We start from the raw sequence: 20,488 nt of genomic DNA, 5'->3' as shown, positions 1-20,488 counted from the left end.
GGGGGTTTCAGTTGTTTAGTAGGGGAGGATGTTGGGGGTTTCAGTTGTTTAGCGGGGGTGGGTGTGGGGGTGTTCAGTTGTTGACTGGGGTTGAATGTGGGGGTTTCAGTTGTTGACTGAGTGTGGATGTGGGGGTTTCAGCTGTTGACTGGGGGTGGATGTGAGGGTTTCAGTTGTTGAGTGGGCGTGGGTGTGGGGGTGTTCAGTTGTTGAGTGCGGGCGGGTGTGGGGTGTTCAGTTGTTGAGTGGGGATGGATGTAGGGGTTCAGTTGTTGATTGGGGGCGGGTGTGGGGTGTTCAGTTGTTGAGTGGGGGCGGATGTAGGGGTGTTCAGTTGTTGAGTGGGGGTGGATGTGGGGGTTTCAGTTGTTGACTAAGGGTGGATGTGGCGGTTTCAGTTGTTGAGTGTGGATGGATGTGGGGATTTCAGTTGTTGACTGAGGGTGGATGTGGCGGTTTCAGTTGTTGACTGGGGGTGGATGTGAGGGTTTCAGTTGTTGTTTGGGGGAGGGTGTGGGGGTGTTCATTTGTTGATTATGGGTGGGTGTGGGGTGTTTAGTTGTTGAGTGTGGGCGGATGTGGAGGGTTTCAGTTGTTTAGTGGGGGTGGGTCCTGGGTTGTTCAGTTGTTATCTGGGGGGATGTAGCGTGTTTCAGCTGTTGTCTGGGGGTGGGTCTGGGGTTTACAATTGTTGACTGGGGTTGAATGTGGGGGTTTCAATTGTTGAGTGGGGGTGGATGTAGCGGTTTCAGTTGTTGAGTGGGGATGGATGTGGGGGTTTCAGTTGTTGAGTGGGGATGGATGTGGGGGTTTCAGTTGTTGAATGGGCGTGGGTGTGGGGGTGTTCAGTTGTTGATTGGGGGCATGTGTGGGGTGTTCAGTTGTTGATTAAGGACGGGTATGGGGTGTTCAGTTGTTGAGTGGGGGCGGACGCGGGGGTGTTCAGTTGTTGATTGGGGGCGGGTGTGGGGTGTTCAGTTGTTGAGTGGGGGTGGATGTAGGGGTGTTCAGTTGTTGTCTGGGGGTGGGTCTGGGGTTTTCCGTTGTTGACTGGGGTTGAATGTGGGGGTGTTCAGTTGTTGACTGGGGATGGTTTTGGCGGTTTCTGTTGTTGAGTGGGGATGGATTTGGGGGTTTCAGTTGTTGAGTGGGGGAGGATGTGGGGTTTTCAGTTGTTGACGGGGGTTGGGTCTGGGGGTGTTCAGTTGTTGTCTGGGGGGATGTGGGGGGTTTCAGTTGTTGTCTGGGGGTGAGTCTGGTGTTTTCAGTTGTTGACTGGGGTTGAATTTGGGGGTTTCACTTGTTGACTGGGGGTGGATGTGGCCGTTTCAGATGTTGAGTGTGGATGGATTTGTGGGTTTCAGTTGTTGAGTGGGGGTGGATGTGGGGGTTTCAGTTGTTGAGTGGGCGTGGGTATGGAGGTGTTCAGTTGTTGAGTGGGAGTCGGTGTGGGGTGTTCAATTGTTGACCGGGTGTGGTTGTGGGGATGTTCAGTTGTTGATTGGGGGGGGGTGTGGGGTGTTCAGTTGTTGAGTGGGGGTGGATGTAGGGGTGTTCAGTTGTTGATTGGGGGTGGGTGTGGGAGTGTTCAGTTGTTGATTTGGGGCGGGTGTGGGGTGTTTAGTTGTTGAGTGGGGGAGGATGTGGAGAGTTTCAATTGTTTAGTGGGGGTGCGTCTGGGGGTGTTCAGTTGTTGTCTGGGGGGATGTGGGGGGTTTCAGTTGTTGTCTGGGGGTGGGTCTGGGGTTTTCAGTTGTTGACTGGGGTTGAATGTGGGGGTTTCAATTGTTGAGTGGGGGTGGATGTAACGGTTTCAGTTGATGAGTGGGGATGGATGTGGGGGTTTCAGTTGTTGAGTGGGGATGGATGTGGGGGTTTCAGTTGTTGAATGGGCGTGGGTGTGGGGGTGTTCAGTTGTTGATTGGGGGCATGTGTGGGGTGTTCAGTTGTTGATTAAGGACGGGTATGGGGTGTTCAGTTATTGAGTGGGGGCGGACGTGGGGGTGTTCAGTTGTTGATTGGGGGCGGGTGTGGGGTGTTCAGTTGTTGATTGGGGGCGGGTGTGGGGTGTTCAGTTGTTGAGTGGGGGTTGATGTAGGGGTGTTCAGTTGTTGATTGGTTCGGGTGTGGGAGTGTTCAGTTGTTGATTAGGGGCGGGTGTGGGGTGTTCAGTTGTTGAGTGGGGGACGATGTGTGGGGTTTCAGTTGTTGACGGGAGGTGGGTCTGGGTGTGTTCAGTTGTTGACTGGGGGGATGTGGGGGGTTTCAGTTGTTGTCTGGGGGTGGGTGTGGGGTTTTCCGTTGTTGACTGGGGTTGAATGTGGGGGTGATCAGTTGTTGACTGGGGTTGAATGTGGGGGTGATCAGTTGTTGACTGGGGGTGGATGTGGCGGTTTCAGTTGTTGAGTGGGGATGGATTTGGGGGTTTCAGTTGTTGAGTGGGGTTGGGTGTGGGGTTTTCAGTTAATGAGTGGGGTTGGGTGTGGGGGTTTCAGTTGATGAGTGGGGGTGGGTGTGGGGTGACCAGTTGCTGAATGGTGGTGGGTGTGGGGCGTCCAATTGTTGTCCGGGGCTAGGTGTGGGCGTTTCAGTTGATGAGTGGGTGTGGTTGTGGATGTGGGGGTTTCAATAGATGAGTGGGCGTGGATGTGGGGGGTTTCAGTTGTTGAGTGGGGGAGGATGTGGAGAGTTTCAGTTGTTTAGTGGGGGTGTGTCTGGGGGTGTTCAGTTGTTGTCTGGGGGTATGTGGGGGGTTTCAGTTGTTGTCTGGGGGTGGGTCTGGGGTTTTCAGTTGTTGACTGGGGTTGAATGTGGGGGTTTCAATTGTTGAGTGGGGGTGGATGTAACGGTTTCAGTTGATGAGTGGGGATGGATGTGGGGGTTTCAGTTGTTGAGTGGGGATGGATGTGGGGGTTTCAGTTGTTGAATGGGCGTGGGTGTGGGGGTGTTCAGTTGTTGATTGGGGGCATGTGTGGGGTGTTCAGTTGTTGATTAAGGACGGGTATGGGGTGTTCAGTTATTGAGTGGGGGCGGACGTGGGGGTGTTCAGTTGTTGATTGGGGGCGGGTGTGGGGTGTTCAGTTGTTGATTGGGGGCGGGTGTGGGGTGTTCAGTTGTTGAGTGGGGGTTGATGTAGGGGTGTTCAGTTGTTGATTGGTTCGGGTGTGGGAGTGTTCAGTTGTTGATTAGGGGCGGGTGTGGGGTGTTCAGTTGTTGAGTGGGGGACGATGTGTGGGGTTTCAGTTGTTGACGGGAGGTGGGTCTGGGTGTGTTCAGTTGTTGACTGGGGGATGTGGGGGGTTTCAGTTGTTGTCTGGGGGTGGGTGTGGGGTTTTCCGTTGTTGACTGGGGTTGAATGTGGGGGTGATCAGTTGTTGACTGGGGTTGAATGTGGGGGTGATCAGTTGTTGACTGGGGGTGGATGTGGCGGTTTCAGTTGTTGAGTGGGGATGGATTTGGGGGTTTCAGTTGTTGAGTGGGGTTGGGTGTGGGGTTTTCAGTTAATGAGTGGGGTTGGGTGTGGGGGTTTCAGTTGATGAGTGGGGTGGGTGTGGGGTGACCAGTTGCTGAATGGTGGTGGGTGTGGGGCGTCCAATTGTTGTCCGGGGCTAGGTGTGGGCGTTTCAGTTGATGAGTGGGTGTGGTTGTGGATGTGGGGGTTTCAATAGATGAGTGGGCGTGGATGTGGGGGGTTTCAGTTGTTGAGTGGGGGAGGATGTGGAGAGTTTCAGTTGTTTAGTGGGGGTGTGTCTGGGGGTGTTCAGTTGTTGTCTGGGGGTATGTGGGGGGTTTCAGTTGTTGTCTGGGGGTGGGTCTGGGGTTTTCAGTTGTTGACTGGGGTTGAATGTGGGGGTTTCAGTTGTTGAGTGGGGGTGGATGTGGGGGTTTCAGTTGTTGAGTGGGCGTGGGTATGGAGGTGTTCAGTTGTTGAGTGGGGGTGGGTGTGGGCTGTTCAGTTGTTGAGTGGGCGCGGGTGTGGGTGTTCAGTTGTTGACTGGGTGTGGTTGTGGGGATGTTCAGTTGTTGATTGGGGGCCGGTGTGGGGTGTTCAGTTGTTGAGTGGGGGCGGGTGTGGGGTGTTCAGTTGTTGAATGGGGGTAGATGTAGGGGTGTTCAGTTGTTAATCGGGGGCGGGTGTGGGAGTGTTCAGTTGTTGATTAGGGGCGGGTGTGGGGTGTTTAGTTGTTGAGTGGGGGCGGATGTAGGGGTGTTCAGTTGTTGATTGGGGGCGGGAGTGGAGGTGTTCAGTTGTTGAGTGTGGATGGATGTGGGGATTTCAGTTGTTGACTGAGGGTGGATGTGGCGGTTTCAGTTATTGAGTGGGGATGGATGTGGGGGTTTCAGTTGTTGAGTGGGGATGGATGTGGGGGTTTCAGTTGTTGACTGGGGGTGGATGTGAGGGTTTCAGTTGTTGAGTGGGGGAGGGTGTGGGGGTGTTCAGTTGTTGATTGGGGGTGGGTGTGGGAGTATTCAGTTGTTGATTAGGGGCGGGTGTGGGGTGTTTAGTTGTTGAGTGGGGGAGGATGTGGAGGGAACAGTTGTTTAGTGGGGGTGCGTCTGGGGGTGTTCAGTTGTTGTCTGGGGCGATGTAGCGTGTTTCAGCTGTTGTCTGGGGGTGGGTCTGGGGTTTTCAGTTATTGACTGGGGTTGAATGTGGGGGTTTCAATTGTTGAGTGGGGGTGGATGTAGCTGTTTCAGTTGTTGAGTGGGGATGGATGTGGGGGTTTCAGTTGTTGAGTGGGGATGGATGTGGGGGTTTCAGTTGTTGAATGGGCGTGGGTGTGGGGGTGTTCAGTTGTTGATTGGGGGCGGGTGTGGGGTGTTCAGTTGTTGAGTGGGGGCGGGTGTGGGCCGTTCAGTTGTTGAGTGGGGGTGGTTGTAGGGGTTATTCAGTTGTTGATTGGGCGCGGGTGTGGGAGTGTTCAGTTGTTGATTAGGGGCGGGTGTGGGGTGTTCAGTTGTTGAGTGGGGGACGATGTGTGGGGTTTCAGTTGTTGACGGGGGGTGGGTCTGGGGGTGTTCAGTTGTTGACTGGGGGTGGGTCTGGGGTTTTCTGTTGTTGACTGGGGTTGAATGTGGGGGTGTTCAGTTGTTGACTGGGGGTGGATGTGACGGTTTCAGTTGTTGAGTGGGGATGGATTTGGGGGTTTCAGTTGTTGAGTGGGGGTGGGTGTGGGGTTTTCAGTTAATGAGTGGGGTTGGGTGTGGGGGTTTCAGTTGATGAGTGGGGTGGGTGTGGGGTGACCAGTTGCTGAATGGGGGTGGGTGTGGGGCGTCCAATTGTTGTCCGGGGCTAGGTGTGGGCGTTTCAGTTGATGAGTGGGTGTGGGTGTGGGTGTGGGGGTTTCAATAGATGAGTGGGCATGGATGTGGGGGGTTTCAGTTGTTTAGTGGGGGAGGATGTGGGGGGTTTCAGTTGTTTATTGGGGGTAGGTCTGGGGGTATTCAGTTGTTGACTGGGGTTGAATGTGGGGGTTACAGTTGTTGACTGACTGTGGATGTGGCGGTTTCAGTTGTTGAGTGTGGATGGATGTGGTGGTTTCAGTTGTTGAGTGGGGGTGGATGTGAGGGTTTCAGTTGTTGAGTGGGGCTGGATGTGGCGGTTTCAGCTGTTGGCTGAGGGTGGATGTGGGGGTTTCAGTTGTTGAGTCTGGATGGATGTGGGGGTTTCAGTTGTTGAGTGGGCGTGGGTGTGGGGGTGTTCAGTTGTCGATTGGGGGCGGGTGTGGGGTGTTCAGTTGTTGAGTGGGGGCGGGTGTGGGTGTTCAGTTGTTGACTGGGTGTGGTTGTGGGGATGTTCAGTTGTTGATTGGGGGCAAGTGTGGGAGTGTTCAGTTGTTGATTGGGGTGGCTGTGGGGTGTTCAGTTGTTGAGTGGGGTTGGTGTGGGGTGTTCAGTTGTTGAGTGGGGGCGGGTGTGGGGTGTTCAGTTGTTGAGTGGGGCGGGTGTGAGATGTTCAGTTGTTTAGTGGGTGTGGATGTGGGGAGTTTCAGTTGTTGAGTGGGGGTGGGTCTGGGGGTTTCAGTTGTTGACTGGGGGTGGGACTGGCGGTTTCATTTGTTGACTGGGGGTGGATGTGGGGTTTTCAGTTGTTGATTGGAGGCGGATGTGAGGGTTTTCAGTTGTTGAGTGGGGGTGGTTGTGAGGGTTTTCAGTTGTTGAGTGGGGGTGAGACTGGGGGTTTCAGTTGTTGATTCGGGGTGTATGTGAGGGTTTCAGTTGTTGAGTGGGGGTGGTTGTGAGGGTTTCACTTGATGAGTGGGGGCGAGTGTGTGGGTGTTCAGTATACGAGTGGGGGCGGGTGTGGGTGTTTCTGTTGATGAGAGGGTCTGGATGTGGCGTGTCCAGTTGTTGAGTGGGGGCAGGTGTGCGGGGTCCAGTTGATGAGTGGGGGCGGGTTAGGCGTGTTCAGTTGTTGAGTGGGGGTGGGTGTGGGGGTTTCAGTTGTTGAGTGGGGGTGGATGTGAGGGTTTCAGTTGTTGAGTGGGGGTGGGTTTGGGGGTTTCAGTTGTTGAGTGGGGGTGGATGTGGGGGTGTTCAGTTGTTGATTGGGGGCGGGTGTAGGGTGTTCAGTTGTTGAGTGGGCATGGGTGTGGGTGTGTTCAGTTTTTGATTAGGGACGGGTATGGGGTGTTCAGTTGTTGAGTGGGGGCGGACGTGGGGGTGTTCAGTAGTTGATTGGGGGCGGGTGTGGGGTGTTCAGTTGTTGAGTGGGGGCGGGTGTGGAGTGTTGAGTTGTTGAGTGGGGGTGGATGTAGGGGTGTTCAGTTGTTGATTGGGGGCGGGTGTGGGGTGTTCAGTTGTTGAGTGGGCGTGGGTGTGGGGGTGTTCAGTTGTTGATTAAGGACGGGTATGGGGTGTTCAGTTGTTGAGTGGGCCGGACGTGGGGGTGTTCAGTAGTTGATTGGGGGCGGGAGTGGCGTGTTCAGTTGTTGAGTGGGGGCGGGAGGGAGTGTTCAGTTGTTGAGTGGGGGCGGGTGTAGAGTGTTCAGTTGTTCATTGGGGGCGGGTGTGTGGTGTTCAGTTGTTGTCTGGGGGGATGTGGGGGGTTTCAGTTGTTGTCTGGGGGTGAGTCTGGGGTTTTCCGTTGTTGACTGGGGTTGAATGTGGGGGTTTCACTTGTTGACTGGGGGTGGATGTGGCCGTTTCAGATGTTGAGTGTGGATGGATTTGTGGGTTTCAGTTGTTGAGTGGGGGTGGATGTGGGGGTTTCAGTTGTTGAGTGGGCGTGGGTATGGAGTTGTTCAGTTGTTGAGTGGGGGTGGGTGTGGGGTGTTCAGTTGTTGACCGGGTGTGGTTGTGGGGATGTTCAGTTGTTGATTGGGGGCGGGTGTGGGGTGTTCAGTTGTTGAGTGGGGGTGGATGTAGGGGTGTTCAGTTGTTGATTGGGGGTGGGTGTGGGAGTGTTCAGTTGTTGATTAGGGGCGGGTGTGGGGTGTTTAGTTGTTGAGTGGGGGAGGATGTGGAGAGTTTCAATTGTTTAGTGGGGGTGCGTCTGGGGGTGTTCAGTTGTTGTCTGGGGGGATGTAGCGTGTTTCAGCTGTTGTCTGGGGGTGGGTCTGTGGTTTTCAGTTGTTGACTGGGGTTGAATGTGGGGGTTTCAATTGTTGAGTGGGGGTGGATGTAACGGTTTCAGTTGCTGAGTGGGGATGGATGTGGGGGTTTCAGTTGCTGAGTGGGGATGGATGTGGGGGTTTCAGTTGCTGAGTGGGGATGGATGTGGGGGTTTCAGTTGCTGAGTGGGGATGGATGTGGGGGTTTCAGTTGCTGAGTGGGGATGGATGTGGGGGTTTCAGTTGCTGAGTGGGGATGGATGTGGGGGTTTCAGTTGCTGAGTGGGGATGGATGTGGGGGTTTCAGTTGCTGAGTGGGGATGGATGTGGGGGTTTCAGTTGCTGAATGGGCGTGGGTGTGGGGGTGTTCAGTTGTTGATTGGGGGAATGTGTGGGGTGTTCAGTTGTTGATTAAGGACGGGTATGGGGTGTTCAGTTGTTGAGTGGGGGCGGACGTGGGGGTGTTCAGTTGTTGATTGGGGGCGGGTGTGGAGTGTTCAGTTGTTGAGTGGGGGCGGGTGTGGGGTGTTCAGTTGTTGAGTGGGGGTGGATGTAGGGGTGTTCAATTGTTGATTGGGGGCGGGTGTGGGAGTGTTCAGTTGTTGATTAGGGGCGGGTGTGGGGTGTTCAGTTGTTGAGTGGGGGACGATGTGTGGGGTTTCAGTTGTTGACGGGGGGTGCGTCTGGGGGTGTTCAGTTGTTGACTGGGGGGATGTGGGGGGTTTCAGTTGTTGTCTGGGGGTGGGTCTGGGGTTTTCCGTTGTTGACTGGGGTTGAATGTGGGGGTGTTCAGTTGTTGACTGGGGGTGGATGTGGCGGTTTCAGTTGTTGAGTGGGGATGGATTTGGGGGTTTCAGTTGTTGAGTGGGGGTGGATGTGGGGGTTTCAGTTGTTGAGTGGGCTTGGGTATGGAGGTGTTCAGTTGTTGAGTTGGCGTGGGTGTGGGGTTTTCAGTTAATGAGTGGGATGTGTGTGGGGGTTTCAGTTGATGAGTGGGGTGGGTGTGGGGTGTCCAGTTGTTGAGTGGAGGTGGGTGTGGGGTGTCCAATTGTTGTCCGGGGCTAGGTGTGGGCGTTTCAGTAGATGAGTGGGCATGGATGTGGGGGGTTTCAGTTGTTTAGTAGGGGAGGATGTGGGGGGTTTCAGTTGTTTAGCGGGGGTGGGTGTGGGGGTGTTCAGTTGTTGACTGGGGTTGAATGTGGGGGTTTCAGTTGTTGACTGAGTGTGGATGTGGGGGTTTCAGCTGTTGACTGGGGGTGGATGTGAGGGTTTCAGTTGTTGAGAGGGCGTGGGTGTGGGGGTGTTCAGTTGTTGAGTGGGGGCGGGTGTGGGGTGTTCAGTTGTTGAGTGGGGATGGATGTAGGGGTGTTCAGTTGTTGATTGGGGGCGGGTGTGGGGTGTTCAGTTGTTGAGTGGGGGCGGATGTAGGGGTGTTCAGTTGTTGAGTGGGGGTGGATGTGGGGGTTTCAGTTGTTGACTAAGGGTGGATGTGGCGGTTTCAGTTGTTGAGTGTGGATGGATGTGGGGATTTCAGTTGTTGACTGAGGGTGGATGTGGCGGTTTCAGTTGTTGACTGGGGGTGGATGTGAGGGTTTCAGTTGTTGTTTGGGGGAGGGTGTGGGGGTGTTCATTTGTTGATTGGGGGCGGGTGTGGGAGTATTCAGTTGTTGATTATGGGTGGGTGTGGGGTGTTTAGTTGTTGAGTGGGGGCGGATGTGGAGGGTTTCAGTTGTTTAGTGGGGGTGGGTCCTGGGTTTTTCAGTTGTTATCTGGGGGGATGTAGCGTGTTTCAGCTGTTGTCTGGGGGTGGGTCTGGGGTTTTCAGTTGTTGACTGGGGTTGAATGTGGGGGTTTCAATTGTTGAGTGGGGGTGGATGTAGCGGTTTCAGTTGTTGATTGGGGATGGATGTGGGGGTTTCAGTTGTTGAGTGGGGATGGATGTGGGGGTTTCAGTTGTTGAATGGGCGTGGGTGTGGGGGTGTTCAGTTGTTGATTGGGGGCATGTGTGGGGTGTTCAGTTGTTGATTAAGGACGGGTATGGGGTGTTCAGTTGTTGAGTGGGGGCGGACGCGGGGGTGTTCAGTTGTTGATTGGGGGCGGGTGTGGGGTGTTCAGTTGTTGATTGGGGGTGGATGTAGGGGTGTTCAGTTGTTGATTAAGGACGGGTATGGGGTGTTCAGTTGTTGAGTGGGGGTGGATGTAGGGGTGTTCAGTTGTTGATTGGGGGTGGGTGTGGGAGTGTTCAGTTGTTGATTAAAGGCGGGTGTGGGGTGTTCAGTTGTTGAGTGGGGAGCATGTGGGGGGTTTCAGTTGTTGGGGGTTGGGTCTGGGGGTGTTCAGTTGTTGACTGGGGGGATGTGGGGGGTTTCAGTTGTTGTCTGGGGGTGGGTCTGGGGTTTTCCGTTGTTGACTGGGGTTGAATGTGGGGTTGTTCAGTTGTTGACTGGGGATGGTTGTGGCGCTTTCTGTTGTTGAGTGGGGATGGATTTGGGGGTTTCAGTTGTTGAATGGGGGTGGATGTGGGGGTTTCAGTTGTTGAGTGGGCGTGGGTATGGAGGTGTTCAGTTGTTGAATGGGGGTGGGTGTGGGGTTTTCAGTTAATGAGTGGGGTTGGGTGTGGGGGTTTCAGTTAATGAGTGGGGTGGGTGTGGGTTGTCCAGTTGCTGAATGGGGGAGGGTGTGGGGCGTCCTATTGTTGTCCGGGGCTAGGTGTGGGCGTTTCAGTTGATGAGTGGGTGTTTGTGTGGGTGTGGGGGTTTCAATAGATGAGTGGGCATGGATGTGGGGGGTTTCAGTTGTTTAGTGGGGGAGGATGTGGGGGGTTTCAGTTGTTTAGTGGGGGTGGGTCTGGGGGTGTTCAGTTGTTGATTGGGGTTGAATGTGGGGGTTACAGTTGTTGACTGACTGTGGATGTGGCGGTTTCAGCTGTTGACTGAGGGTGGATGTGGGGGTTTCAGTTGTTGAGTCTGGATGGATGTGGGGGTTTCAGTTGTTGAGTGGGGATGGATGTGGTGGTTTCAGTTGTTGACTGGGGGTGGATGTGAGGGTTTCATTTGTTGAGTGGGCGTGGGTGTGGGGTTGTTCAGTTGTTGATTGGGGCGGGTGTGGGGTTTTCAGTTGTTGAGTGGGGGTGGGTGTGGGGTGTTCAGTTGTTGAGTGGGGGTGGATGTAGTGGTGTTCTGTTGTTGATTGGGGGTGGATGTGGCGGTTTCAGTTGTTGAGTGGGGGCGGGTGTTGGGTGTTCAGTTTTTGAGTGGGGGTGGGTGTGGGGTGTTCAGTTGTTGAGTCAGGGCGGGTGTGGGGAGTTTCAGTTGTTGAGTGGGGGTGGGTCTGGGGGTTTCAGTTGTTGACTGGGGGTGGGACTGGCGGTTTCATTTGTTGACTGGGGGTGGATGTGGGGTTTTCAGTTGTTGATTGGAGGTGGATGTGAGGGTTTTCAGTTGTTGAGTGGGGGTGGTTGTGAGGGTTTTCAGTTGTTGAGTGGGGGTGAGACTGGGGGTTTCAGTTGTTGATTCGGGGTGTATGTGAGGGTTTCAGTTGTTGAGTGGGGGTGCTTGTGTGGGTTTCACTTGATGAGTGGGGGCGAGTGTGTGGGTGTTCAGTATACGAGTGGGGGCGGGTGTGGGTGTTTCTGTTGATGAGTGGGTCTGGATGTGGCGTGTCCAGTTGTTGAGTGGGGGCAGGTGTGCGGGGTCCAGTTGATGAGTGGGGGCGGGTTTGGCGTGTTCAGTTGTTGAGTGGGGGTGGGGGTGGGGTGTTCAGTTTTTGATTAGGGGCGGGTGTGGGGTGTCAGTTGTTGAGTGGGGGCGGTTGTGGGGTGTCAGTTGTTGAGTGGGGGACGATGTGTGGGGTTTCAGTTGTTGACGGGGGTTGCGTCTGGGGTGTTTCAGTTGTTGACTGGGGGGATGTGGGGGGTTTCAGTTGTTGTCTGGGGGTGGGTCTGGGGTTTTCCGTTGTTGACTGGGGTTGAATGTGGGGGTGTTCAGTTGTTGACTGGGGGTGGATGTGGCGGTTTCAGTTGTTGAGTGGGGATGGATTTGGGGGTTTCAGTTGTTGAGTGGGGGTGGATGTGGGGGTTTCAGTTGTTGAGTGGGCTTGGGTATGGAGGTGTTCAGTTGCTGAGTTGGCGTGGGTGTGGGGTTTTCAGTTAATGAGTGGGATGTGTGTGGGGGTTTCAGTTGATGAGTGGGGTGGGTGTGGGGTGTCCAGTTGTTGAGTGGAGGTGGGTGTGGGGTGTCCAATTGTTGTCCGGGGCTAGGTGTGGGCGTTTCAGTAGATGAGTGGGCATGGATGTGGGGGGTTTCAGTTGTTTAGTAGGGGAGGATGTTGGGGGTTTCAGTTGTTTAGCGGGGGTGGGTGTGGGGGTGTTCAGTTGTTGACTGGGGTTGAATGTGGGGGTTTCAGTTGTTGACTGAGTGTGGATGTGGGGGTTTCAGCTGTTGACTGGGGGTGGATGTGAGGGTTTCAGTTGTTGAGTGGGCGTGGGTGTGGGGGTGTTCAGTTGTTGAGTGGGGGCGGGTGTGGGGTGTTCAGTTGTTGAGTGGGGATGGATGTAGGGGTGTTCAGTTGTTGATTGGGGGCGGGTGTGGGGTGTTCAGTTGTTGAGTGGGGGCGGATGTAGGGGTGTTCAGTTGTTGAGTGGGGGTGGATGTGGGGGTTTCAGTTGTTGACTAAGGGTGGATGTGGCGGTTTCAGTTGTTGAGTGTGGATGGATGTGGGGATTTCAGTTGTTGACTGAGGGTGGATGTGGCGGTTTCAGTTGTTGACTGGGGGTGGATGTGAGGGTTTCAGTTGTTGTTTGGGGGAGGGTGTGGGGGTGTTCATTTGTTGATTGGGGGCGGGTGTGGGAGTATTCAGTTGTTGATTATGGGTGGGTGTGGGGTGTTTAGTTGTTGAGTGGGGGCGGATGTGGAGGGTTTCAGTTGTTTAGTGGGGGTGGGTCCTGGGTTGTTCAGTTGTTATCTGGGGGGATGTAGCGTGTTTCAGCTGTTGTCTGGGGGTGGGTCAGGAGTTTTCAGTTGTTGACTGGGGTTGAATGTGGGGGTTTCAATTGTTGAGTGGGGGTGGATGTAGCGGTTTCAGTTGTTGATTGGGGATGGATGTGGGGGTTTCAGTTGTTGAGTGGGGATGGATGTGGGGGTTTCAGTTGTTGAATGGGCGTGGGTGTGGGGGTGTTCAGTTGTTGATTGGGGGCATGTGTGGGGTGTTCAGTTGTTGATTAAGGACGGGTATAGGGGTGTTCAGTTGTTGAGTGGGGGCGGACGCGGGGGTGTTCAGTTGTTGATTGGGGGCGGGTGTGGGGTGTTCAGTTGTTGAGTGGGGGTGGATGTAGGGGTGTTCAGTTGTTGATTGGGGGTGGGTGTGGGAGTGTTCAGTTGTTGATTAAAGGCGGGTGTGGGGTGTTCAGTTGTTGAGTGGGGGAGCATGTGGGGGGTTTCAGTTGTTGGGGGTTGGGTCTGGGGGTGTTCAGTTGTTGACTGGGGGGATGTGGGGGGTTTCAGTTGTTGTCTGCGGGTGGGTCTGGGGTTTTCCGTTGTTGACTGGGGTTGAATGTGGGGTTGTTCAGTTGTTGACTGGGGATGGTTGTGGCGGTTTCTGTTGTTGAGTGGGGATGGATTTGGGGGTTTCAGTTGTTGAGTGGGGGTGGATGTGGGGGTTTCAGTTGTTGAGTGGGCGTGGGTATGGAGGTGTTCAGTTGTTGAATGGGGGTGGGTGTGGGGTTTTCAGTTAATGAGTGGGGTTGGGTGTGGGGGTTTCAGTTAATGAGTGGGGTGGGTGTGGGGTGTCCAGTTGCTGAATGGGGGAGGGTGTGGGGCGTCCTATTGTTGTCCGGGGCTAGGTGTGGGCGTTTCAGTTGATGAGTGGGTGTTTGTGTGGGTGTGGGGGTTTCAATAGATGAGTGGGCATGGATGTGGGGGGTTTCTGTTGTTTAGTGGGGGAGGATGTGGGGGGTTTCAGTTGTTTAGTGGGGGTGGGTCTGGGGGTGTTCAGTTGTTGATTGGGGTTGAATGTGGGGGTTACAGTTGTTGACTGACTGTGGATGTGGCGGTTTCAGTTGTTGAGTGTGGATGGATGTGGTGGTTTCAGTTGTTGAGTAGGGATGGATGTGGGGGTTTCAGTTGTTGAGTGGGGGTGGATGTGGCGGTTTCAGCTGTTGACTGAGGGTGGATGTGGGGGTTTCAGTTGTTGAGTCTGGATGGATGGGGGGGTTTCAGTTGTTGAGTGGGGATGGATGTGGTGGTTTCAGTTGTTGACTGGGGGTGGATGTGAGGGTTTCATTTGTTGAGTGGGCGTGGGTGTGGGGTTGTTCAGTTGTTGATTGGGGGCGGGTGTGGGGTTTTCAGTTGTTGACTGAGGGCTGGTGTGGGTGTTCAGTTGTTGATTGGGGGCAGGTGTGGGAGTGTTCAGTTGTTGATTGGGGCGGGTGTGGGGTTTTCAGTTGTTGAGTGGGGGTGGGTGTGGGGTGTTCAGTTGTTGAGTGGGGGTGGATGTAATGGTGTTCTGTTGTTGATTGGGGGTGGATGTGGCGGTTTCAGTTGTTGAGTGGGGGCGGGTGTTGGGTGTTCAGTTGTTGAGTGGGGGTGGGTGTGGGGTGTTCAGTTGTTGAGTCGGGGCGGGTGTGGAGAGTTTCAGTTGTTGAGTGGGGGTGGGTCTGGGGGTTTCAGTTGTTGACTGGGGGTGGGACTGGCGGTTTCATTTGTTGACTGGGGGTGGATGTGGGGTTTTCAGTTGTTGATTGGAGGTGGATGTGAGGGTTTTCAGTTGTTGAGTGGGGGTGGTTGTGAGGGTTTTCAGTTGTTGAGTGGGGGTGAGACTGGGGTTTCAGTTGTTGATTCGGGGTGTATGTGAGGGTTTCAGTTGTTGAGTGGGGGTGCTTGTGTGGGTTTCACTTGATGAGTGGGGGCGAGTGTGTGGGTGTTCAGTATACGAGTGGGGGCGGGTGTGGGTGTTTCTGTTGATGAGTGGGTCTGGATGTGGCGTGTCCAGTTGTTGAGTGGGGGCAGGTGTGCGGGGTCCAGTTGATGAGTGGGGGCGGGTTTGGCGTGTTCAGTTGTTGAGTGGGGGTGGGGGTGGGGTGTTCAGTTTTTGATTAGGGGCGGGTGTGGGGTGTTCAGTTGTTGATTGGGGGTGGGTGTGGGGTATTCAGTTGTTGAGTGGGGGCGGGTGTGGGGTGTCAGTTGTTGAGTGGGGGCGGTTGTGGGGTGTCAGTTGTTGAGTGGGGGTGGATCTGGGGTGTCAGTTGTTGAGTGTGGGCGGGTGTGGGGGTTTCATTTGTTGATTGGGGGCGGGTGTGTGGGTTTCATTTGTTGAGTGGGGGCGGGTGTTAGGTGTTCAGTTGTTGAGTGGGGGCGAGTGTGGGGGTTTCAGTTGTTGAGTGTGGGCGGGTGTGGGGGTTTCAGTTGTTGAGTGTGGGTGGGTGTGGGGGTTTCATTTGTTGAGTGGGGGCGGGTGTGAGGTGTTCAGTTGTTGAGTGGGGGCGAGTGTGGGGGTTTCAGTTGTTGAGTGTGGGCGGGTGTGGGGGTTTCAGTTGTTGAGTGGGGGCGAGTGTGGGGGTTTCAGTTGTTGAGTGGGTGCGGGTGTGGGGGTTTCAGTTGTTGAGTGGGGGCGAGTGTGGGGGTTTCAGTTGTTGAGTGTGGGCGGGTGTGGGGGTTTCAGTTGTTGAGTGTGGGCGGGTGTGGGTGTTTCAGTTGTTGAGTGTGGGCGGGTGTGGGGGTTTCAGTTGTTGAGTGTGGGCGGGTGTGGGGGTTTCAGTTGTTGAGTGTGGGCGGGTGTGGGGGTTTCAGTTGTTGAGTGTGGGCGGGTGTGGGGGTTTCAGTTGTTGAGTGTGGGCGGGTGTGGGGGTTTCAGTTGTTGAGTGGGGGCGAGTGTGGGGGTTTCAGTTGTTGAGTGGGGGCGGGTGTGGGGGTTTCAGTTGTTGAGTGGGGGCGAGTGTGGGGGTTTCAGTTGATAAGTGGGGGCGGGTGTGGATGTTTCTGTTGATGCCTGGTTCTGGGTGTGGGGTGTCCAGTTGTTGAGTGGGGGCGGGTTTGGCGTGTCCAGTTGTTGAGTGGGGGTGGGTGTAGGGGTTTCAGTTGATGAGTGGGTCTGGGTGTGGGGTATCCAGTTGTAGAGTGGGGGCGGGTGTGGGGATTTCAGTTGTTGAATGGGGGTGGGTGTGGGGATTTCAGTTGATGAGTGGGGGCGGGTGAGGGGGTTTCAGTTGATGAGTGGGGGCACGTGTGGGGGTTTCAGTTGATGAGTGGGGCTGGGTGTGAGGGTTTCAGTTGTTGTGTCGGGGTGGGTGTGGGGTTTTCAGCTGATGAGTGGGGGTGGGTGTGGAGTGTCCAGTTACTGAGTGTGGGCAGGTGTGAGGTGTTCAGTTGTTGAGTGCGGGTAGGGGTCGAGGTTTCAGTTGTTGAGTGGGGGTGGGTGTGAGGTTTTCAGTTGTTGAGTGGGAGTGGGTGTGGGGTATTCACCTGTTGAGTGGGGGTTGGTGTGGGGGTTTCAATTGTTGACTGGGGGTGGATGTGAGGGTTTCAGTTGTTGAGTGGGGGTGGGTGTGAGGTGTTCAGCTGTTGAGTGGGGGTGGATGTGGGGGGTTTCAGTTGTTGAGTGGGGGTGGGTGTGAGGTGTTTAGCCGTTCAGTGGGGGTGGATGTGGGGGGCCTCAGTTGTTGAGTGGGTGTGCGCATGAGGGTTTCAGTTGTTGAGTGGGGGCGGGTGTGGGGTGTTCAGTTGTTGAATGGGGTGGATGTGGGGGGTATCAGTTGTTTAGTGGGGGTGGATGTGGGTGGTTTCAGTTGTTTATGGGGGGTGGGTGTGGTGGTTTCAGTTATTGGGTGGGCATGGTTGGGGTGTTTCAGTTGTTAATTGGGGGTGGATGTGGGGGTGTTCAGTTGATGAGTGAGAGTGGGTGTGGTGGTTTCAATTGATGAGTAGCCGTGGTTGTGGGGGTTTCAGTTGTTAACTGGGGTGTGTGATAGGTGTTCAGCTGTTCAGTGGGGGTGGATGTTGGGGGCCCTAGTTGTTGACTGGGTGTGGGTGTGGGGGTTTCAGTTGTTGACTGGGGTGAATGTGGGGGTTTCAGTTGTTGAGTGGGGTTGGATGTGTGTGTATTCTGTTGTTGAGTGGCGGTGGGTGTGGGGGTGTTCAGTTGTTGAGTGGGGGTGGGTGTGGGGGTTTCAGTTGATGAGTGGGGGTGGGTGTGGGGGTTTCAGTTGATGATGGGAGTGGGTGTGGGGGTTTCAGTTGTTGAGTGGGAGTGGGTGTGGGGGTTTCAGTTGTTGAGTGGGAGTGGGTGTGGGGGTTTCAGTTGATAATGGGAGTGGGTGTGGGGTTTTCAGCTGATGAGTGGGGGTGGGTGTGGGTTGTCAGTTGTTGAGTGGGGGTAGGTGTGGGGATTTCAGTTGTTGAGTGGGGGTGGGTGTGGGGGTTTCAGTTGTTGAGTGGGTGTGGGTGTGGGGTCTTCAGTTGATGATGGGAGTGGGTATGTGGTGTCCAGTTGTTGAGCGGATTGGGCGAGGGGAGTTGATGAAAAGACAGTTTTTCTCCAAAAACACAACATCTACCTATTCTCTGGAGTTTTTCTACAGCCACAATCATGGCTCAGGGTTCAGTCGATGAAGTCACGCCCATCCACAAAAAGAAACAGAAGGATGTAAAGGTGTTGTGGCTACCTTGGAAGTCACGGTCCCAAAATCTCATCTCGCGACCCCACTGGAGGTCGTGAGCCACAGTTCTGGAAATCCTGGTCTAACTCTTTTTGGAGCACCCATCCCAGAAACCCAGCACCCATGGGAGAGGATTCAAAATGATTTGCGTCCATGGCAAAGTGACCATGGAACTATCTACTGTAAAGGATCCAATTTGGATTAAAATTAGAGCCTGCGCTCTGAGTGAGAGCAGCCCACTTGAATCCCAGCCCCAGTGTGAAGTGAACCAGATTGTTTAAGTGACCCACAGTCAGTCGCAAAGTCTGGCTAGAGCTCAAGACTGAGTAGCACAAGGTGCGGTCCGGTACATGAGGGTTCAAATCCCATTCCAGAGACTTGAGCACGTAATCTAAGCTGACACCTCAGTGCAGTGCTGTGGGACTGCTGCACTGTTGGAGGTGCCACCTTTCAGATGAGATGTTAAACGTCTGCCCTCTCAGGGCACAGCACTCTCTGAAGATGAGCAAGGCAGACCTCCCAAGAGCCCTGGCTAGCACTCATCCCTCAACCCATATCACTGAAACAGGTGACCTGGTTGTTAGTTTTTGCTGTTAGTGGGATCTTACTGTGCGCCGAATGGCTGTCTTGTTCCCTGCGGTGGTGAGTACATTTTCAAAAGTGCTTAGTTGTCTGTAAAGCACTCTGAGATGTCTGGAGGTCAGGGAGGGTTTGATATAAATGCGAGTCCTTTTTTTAATGAATGTTCTAACTTATTATGCAACATAGAGGAGCCCACAATCTACACCTTGTGATGAAATCAGCTCTCAATCTGTAACCTGTGTTAGAGATTACACAGGTTAATCTCTGATTAATGCTTATTTTTACTAGGGTTGACAGTTTCTGGAATATCCTTACTGTAAATAAGGACCCTCTGTCTCAATCATGCTTATGCAATATCTACAGAGCTACTGGATTCAGTGTAAAAGGTTTTTAGATTCCATCCCCCATCCCCTGCTGTTTTATTTTTCTTTACTCTTTCATGGGATGTGGGCGTCACTGACAAGGCCAGCATTTGTTGCCCATCCCTAATTGCCCTTGAACTGAGTGGCTTGCTAAGCCATTTCAGAGGGCAGTTAAGATTCAACCCACACATTGCTGTGGGTCTGGAGTCACAGTTGGCCAAACAGAGTAAGGATGGCAGATTTCCTTCCCTAGAGGGCATTAGTGAACCAGATGGGTTTTTATGACAATCGATGATAGTTTCATGGTTGCCCATATAATAATGATTATTATTAGCTTTTAGTTCCAATCAGCTTGCGATGACATTCACCATTTCCTCGTGGTTGCTGGCTGTTGTATTTGTGTACCCGTAAAGCATAAGAATCAGTTGACCGTAGGAGTGAATGGTCAGGTAGCATAAAACATTGCCCAGATGCTTACGGAGAAAGCCAGCAACGGCGATGGTCTCTGGTTCAGACTCTGGTGCTGAACCGCAGTAGGTGTTCAAACAGCAGTTTCTCGAACCCCCAATACCTGGAACAACAGATGAAATACATGGTTTCAAAGGGAAGCAGTGGCCAGCAGATGTCTCAGTCCCTGTGCTCCTTTCAATTCTGGCCACTTGCGCACACGTAATTTTCATCACTAACCATTACCCTTCAGCTGGCTGGGTCCAGAGCTCTGGAATTTCTTCCTGAAACCTCTCCAGCTCTCTCTCCACCTTGGGGACGCTTCTTAAAAATTGCCCCTTTTCAACAAGTTTTTAGGCACCTGTTCTGATACCTCCTTAAATATCAAATAACATATGAGAATCACTCCTGTGAAGCATCTTGGGGTGTTTTACTGCATTAAGGATGCTCTATGAATGCAGGTTGTTGTTGTATGACTCTTAAATGCAGGGCCACAGCTTATATTTCACTTTGCTTTCCTGCGTGTCCGAGCGGTACAGTGTGGGGGAGGGAGGTGGTATTTGTATAGGACGGGGTCATTAGCCACTGCGGGTGTGCAAAATTCCACCCCCCACCCCCACCACCCCCTCAATCGTCCCCACCCTTTAAGAGCGAGAAGCCCAGACTGAATTCAGGGCAAAGCTTCTTGGAGCAACGTTCCTTATTCCCAGTCTGAGAACTGCCCCAACTTGAGCTACTCCACTTCTGGCACCCTAACGGCTTCTCGCTACGGAATCGAGGACCTGCTGTGCCAGCTCAGTTTTTCAGCCCCGGGATTAAGACCACAGGAAACTTGCCCAAAAATGTATTCCGAGTGGGACTCTCAGGGCGGGATTTCCTGTTGGGGGGTTTGGGGGCCGGGGGTCGGGTACCCAGGCGTCGGGATGAAATGCCGGCCCGGCCCTGTCCAGGGTAGTCGCCCGCTTCTGGGCTGAGGGCGTGCCTGCTGCCCAACTGGTGGCCAACGCGCTCCCGAGGCCTGAGGACCAACGAGAGGCTCCCAAGGAAAGGCTGATCGGCAACCCCCGAAGTCCGAAGCTTTGGAGTGGCCGTGCCTGCAGAGTGAGAGAGAGAGTGAGAGAGAGAGAGAGAGAGATGGGGGGGTGGGTGGGGGAAAGAGGCCATTTTGCAACAACAAAAACGAAAGCATTTGATTTTAAAAGGCCACGGTGGGCAAGTTGTGACCGTGGAAGGGTATCCGTGGCTCGTCGACTGTGGAGGGAGCTGGGGTGGTGGGGAGGTGAGGGGAGTGCCCAGTGGGACGTATCTCAGACTCCAACCGCACAACCCCCACCCCACCCCCACCGAACTCACCTTGCGCCCGGAGGCCACCTGGCCGTGTTTTGGCCACAGCATTGGGCCCCCCCCACCCCCCCACCCCTCCACCCCTCTCCCCAGTTGGCCGCACGAGCAGGTAGCCTAGCCGCTCCTCCCCACGCCCCCCCCCGACACCGCTTTCTCAAAAATGGCACGGGGTTCGGGGGCGGGGGTGGGGGTGGGGGGGGTGCACGTTGTTGACCTCAAAGCGGCACGCTGGGAGGCGTGGCGAAATTCCGAGCCCACCCGATCCTGGCCCCAGCCGGCCTTCGAAAATTCCGCCCTCACGGCCTGGCAGGGGTAACTGGTGCTTAAACACATCCCCACTAGGTGGAGTCAGTGTATCAATTTTCCAGCACATTTTTTTGCCACATTGGATGCACCAAGAATATACTGGGCAGGCTGGAGGACAGGAAAACACCCCCGACTTTCACGCACCACCACCCGCCCCCCCCCCCCACCCCCTCCATCGCGATTTCCTTTGCCCGCGCGAATCTGTTTGCGCATCCGATCGCAGTCCGTGCCCCCCCACCCCCTGC

At 54.5% G+C, this 20,488-nt stretch overlaps 1 protein-coding gene across 1 annotated transcript in view; it reads right to left on the bottom strand.

Moving 5' to 3' along the window:
• The window catches only part of LOC121284732 (carboxypeptidase O-like), a 187,955-nt gene that overhangs the window by 147,573 nt on the left and 19,894 nt on the right, over positions 1-20,488 (bottom strand). Inside the window, exon 9 of the mRNA XM_041200284.1 lies at positions 18,515-18,717. Coding sequence (XP_041056218.1) covers positions 18,515-18,717 — 203 coding nt within the window. The remainder of the gene's footprint in view (positions 1-18,514; positions 18,718-20,488) is intronic.

Source organism: Carcharodon carcharias, chromosome 12 (genome assembly GCF_017639515.1).
Source record: "Carcharodon carcharias isolate sCarCar2 chromosome 12, sCarCar2.pri, whole genome shotgun sequence".
Classification (NCBI taxonomy): Eukaryota; Metazoa; Chordata; class Chondrichthyes; order Lamniformes; family Lamnidae; genus Carcharodon; species Carcharodon carcharias.
The sequence above is the reverse complement of the archived record's forward strand: the minus strand, read 5'-3'. Positions and strand labels throughout refer to the sequence as shown.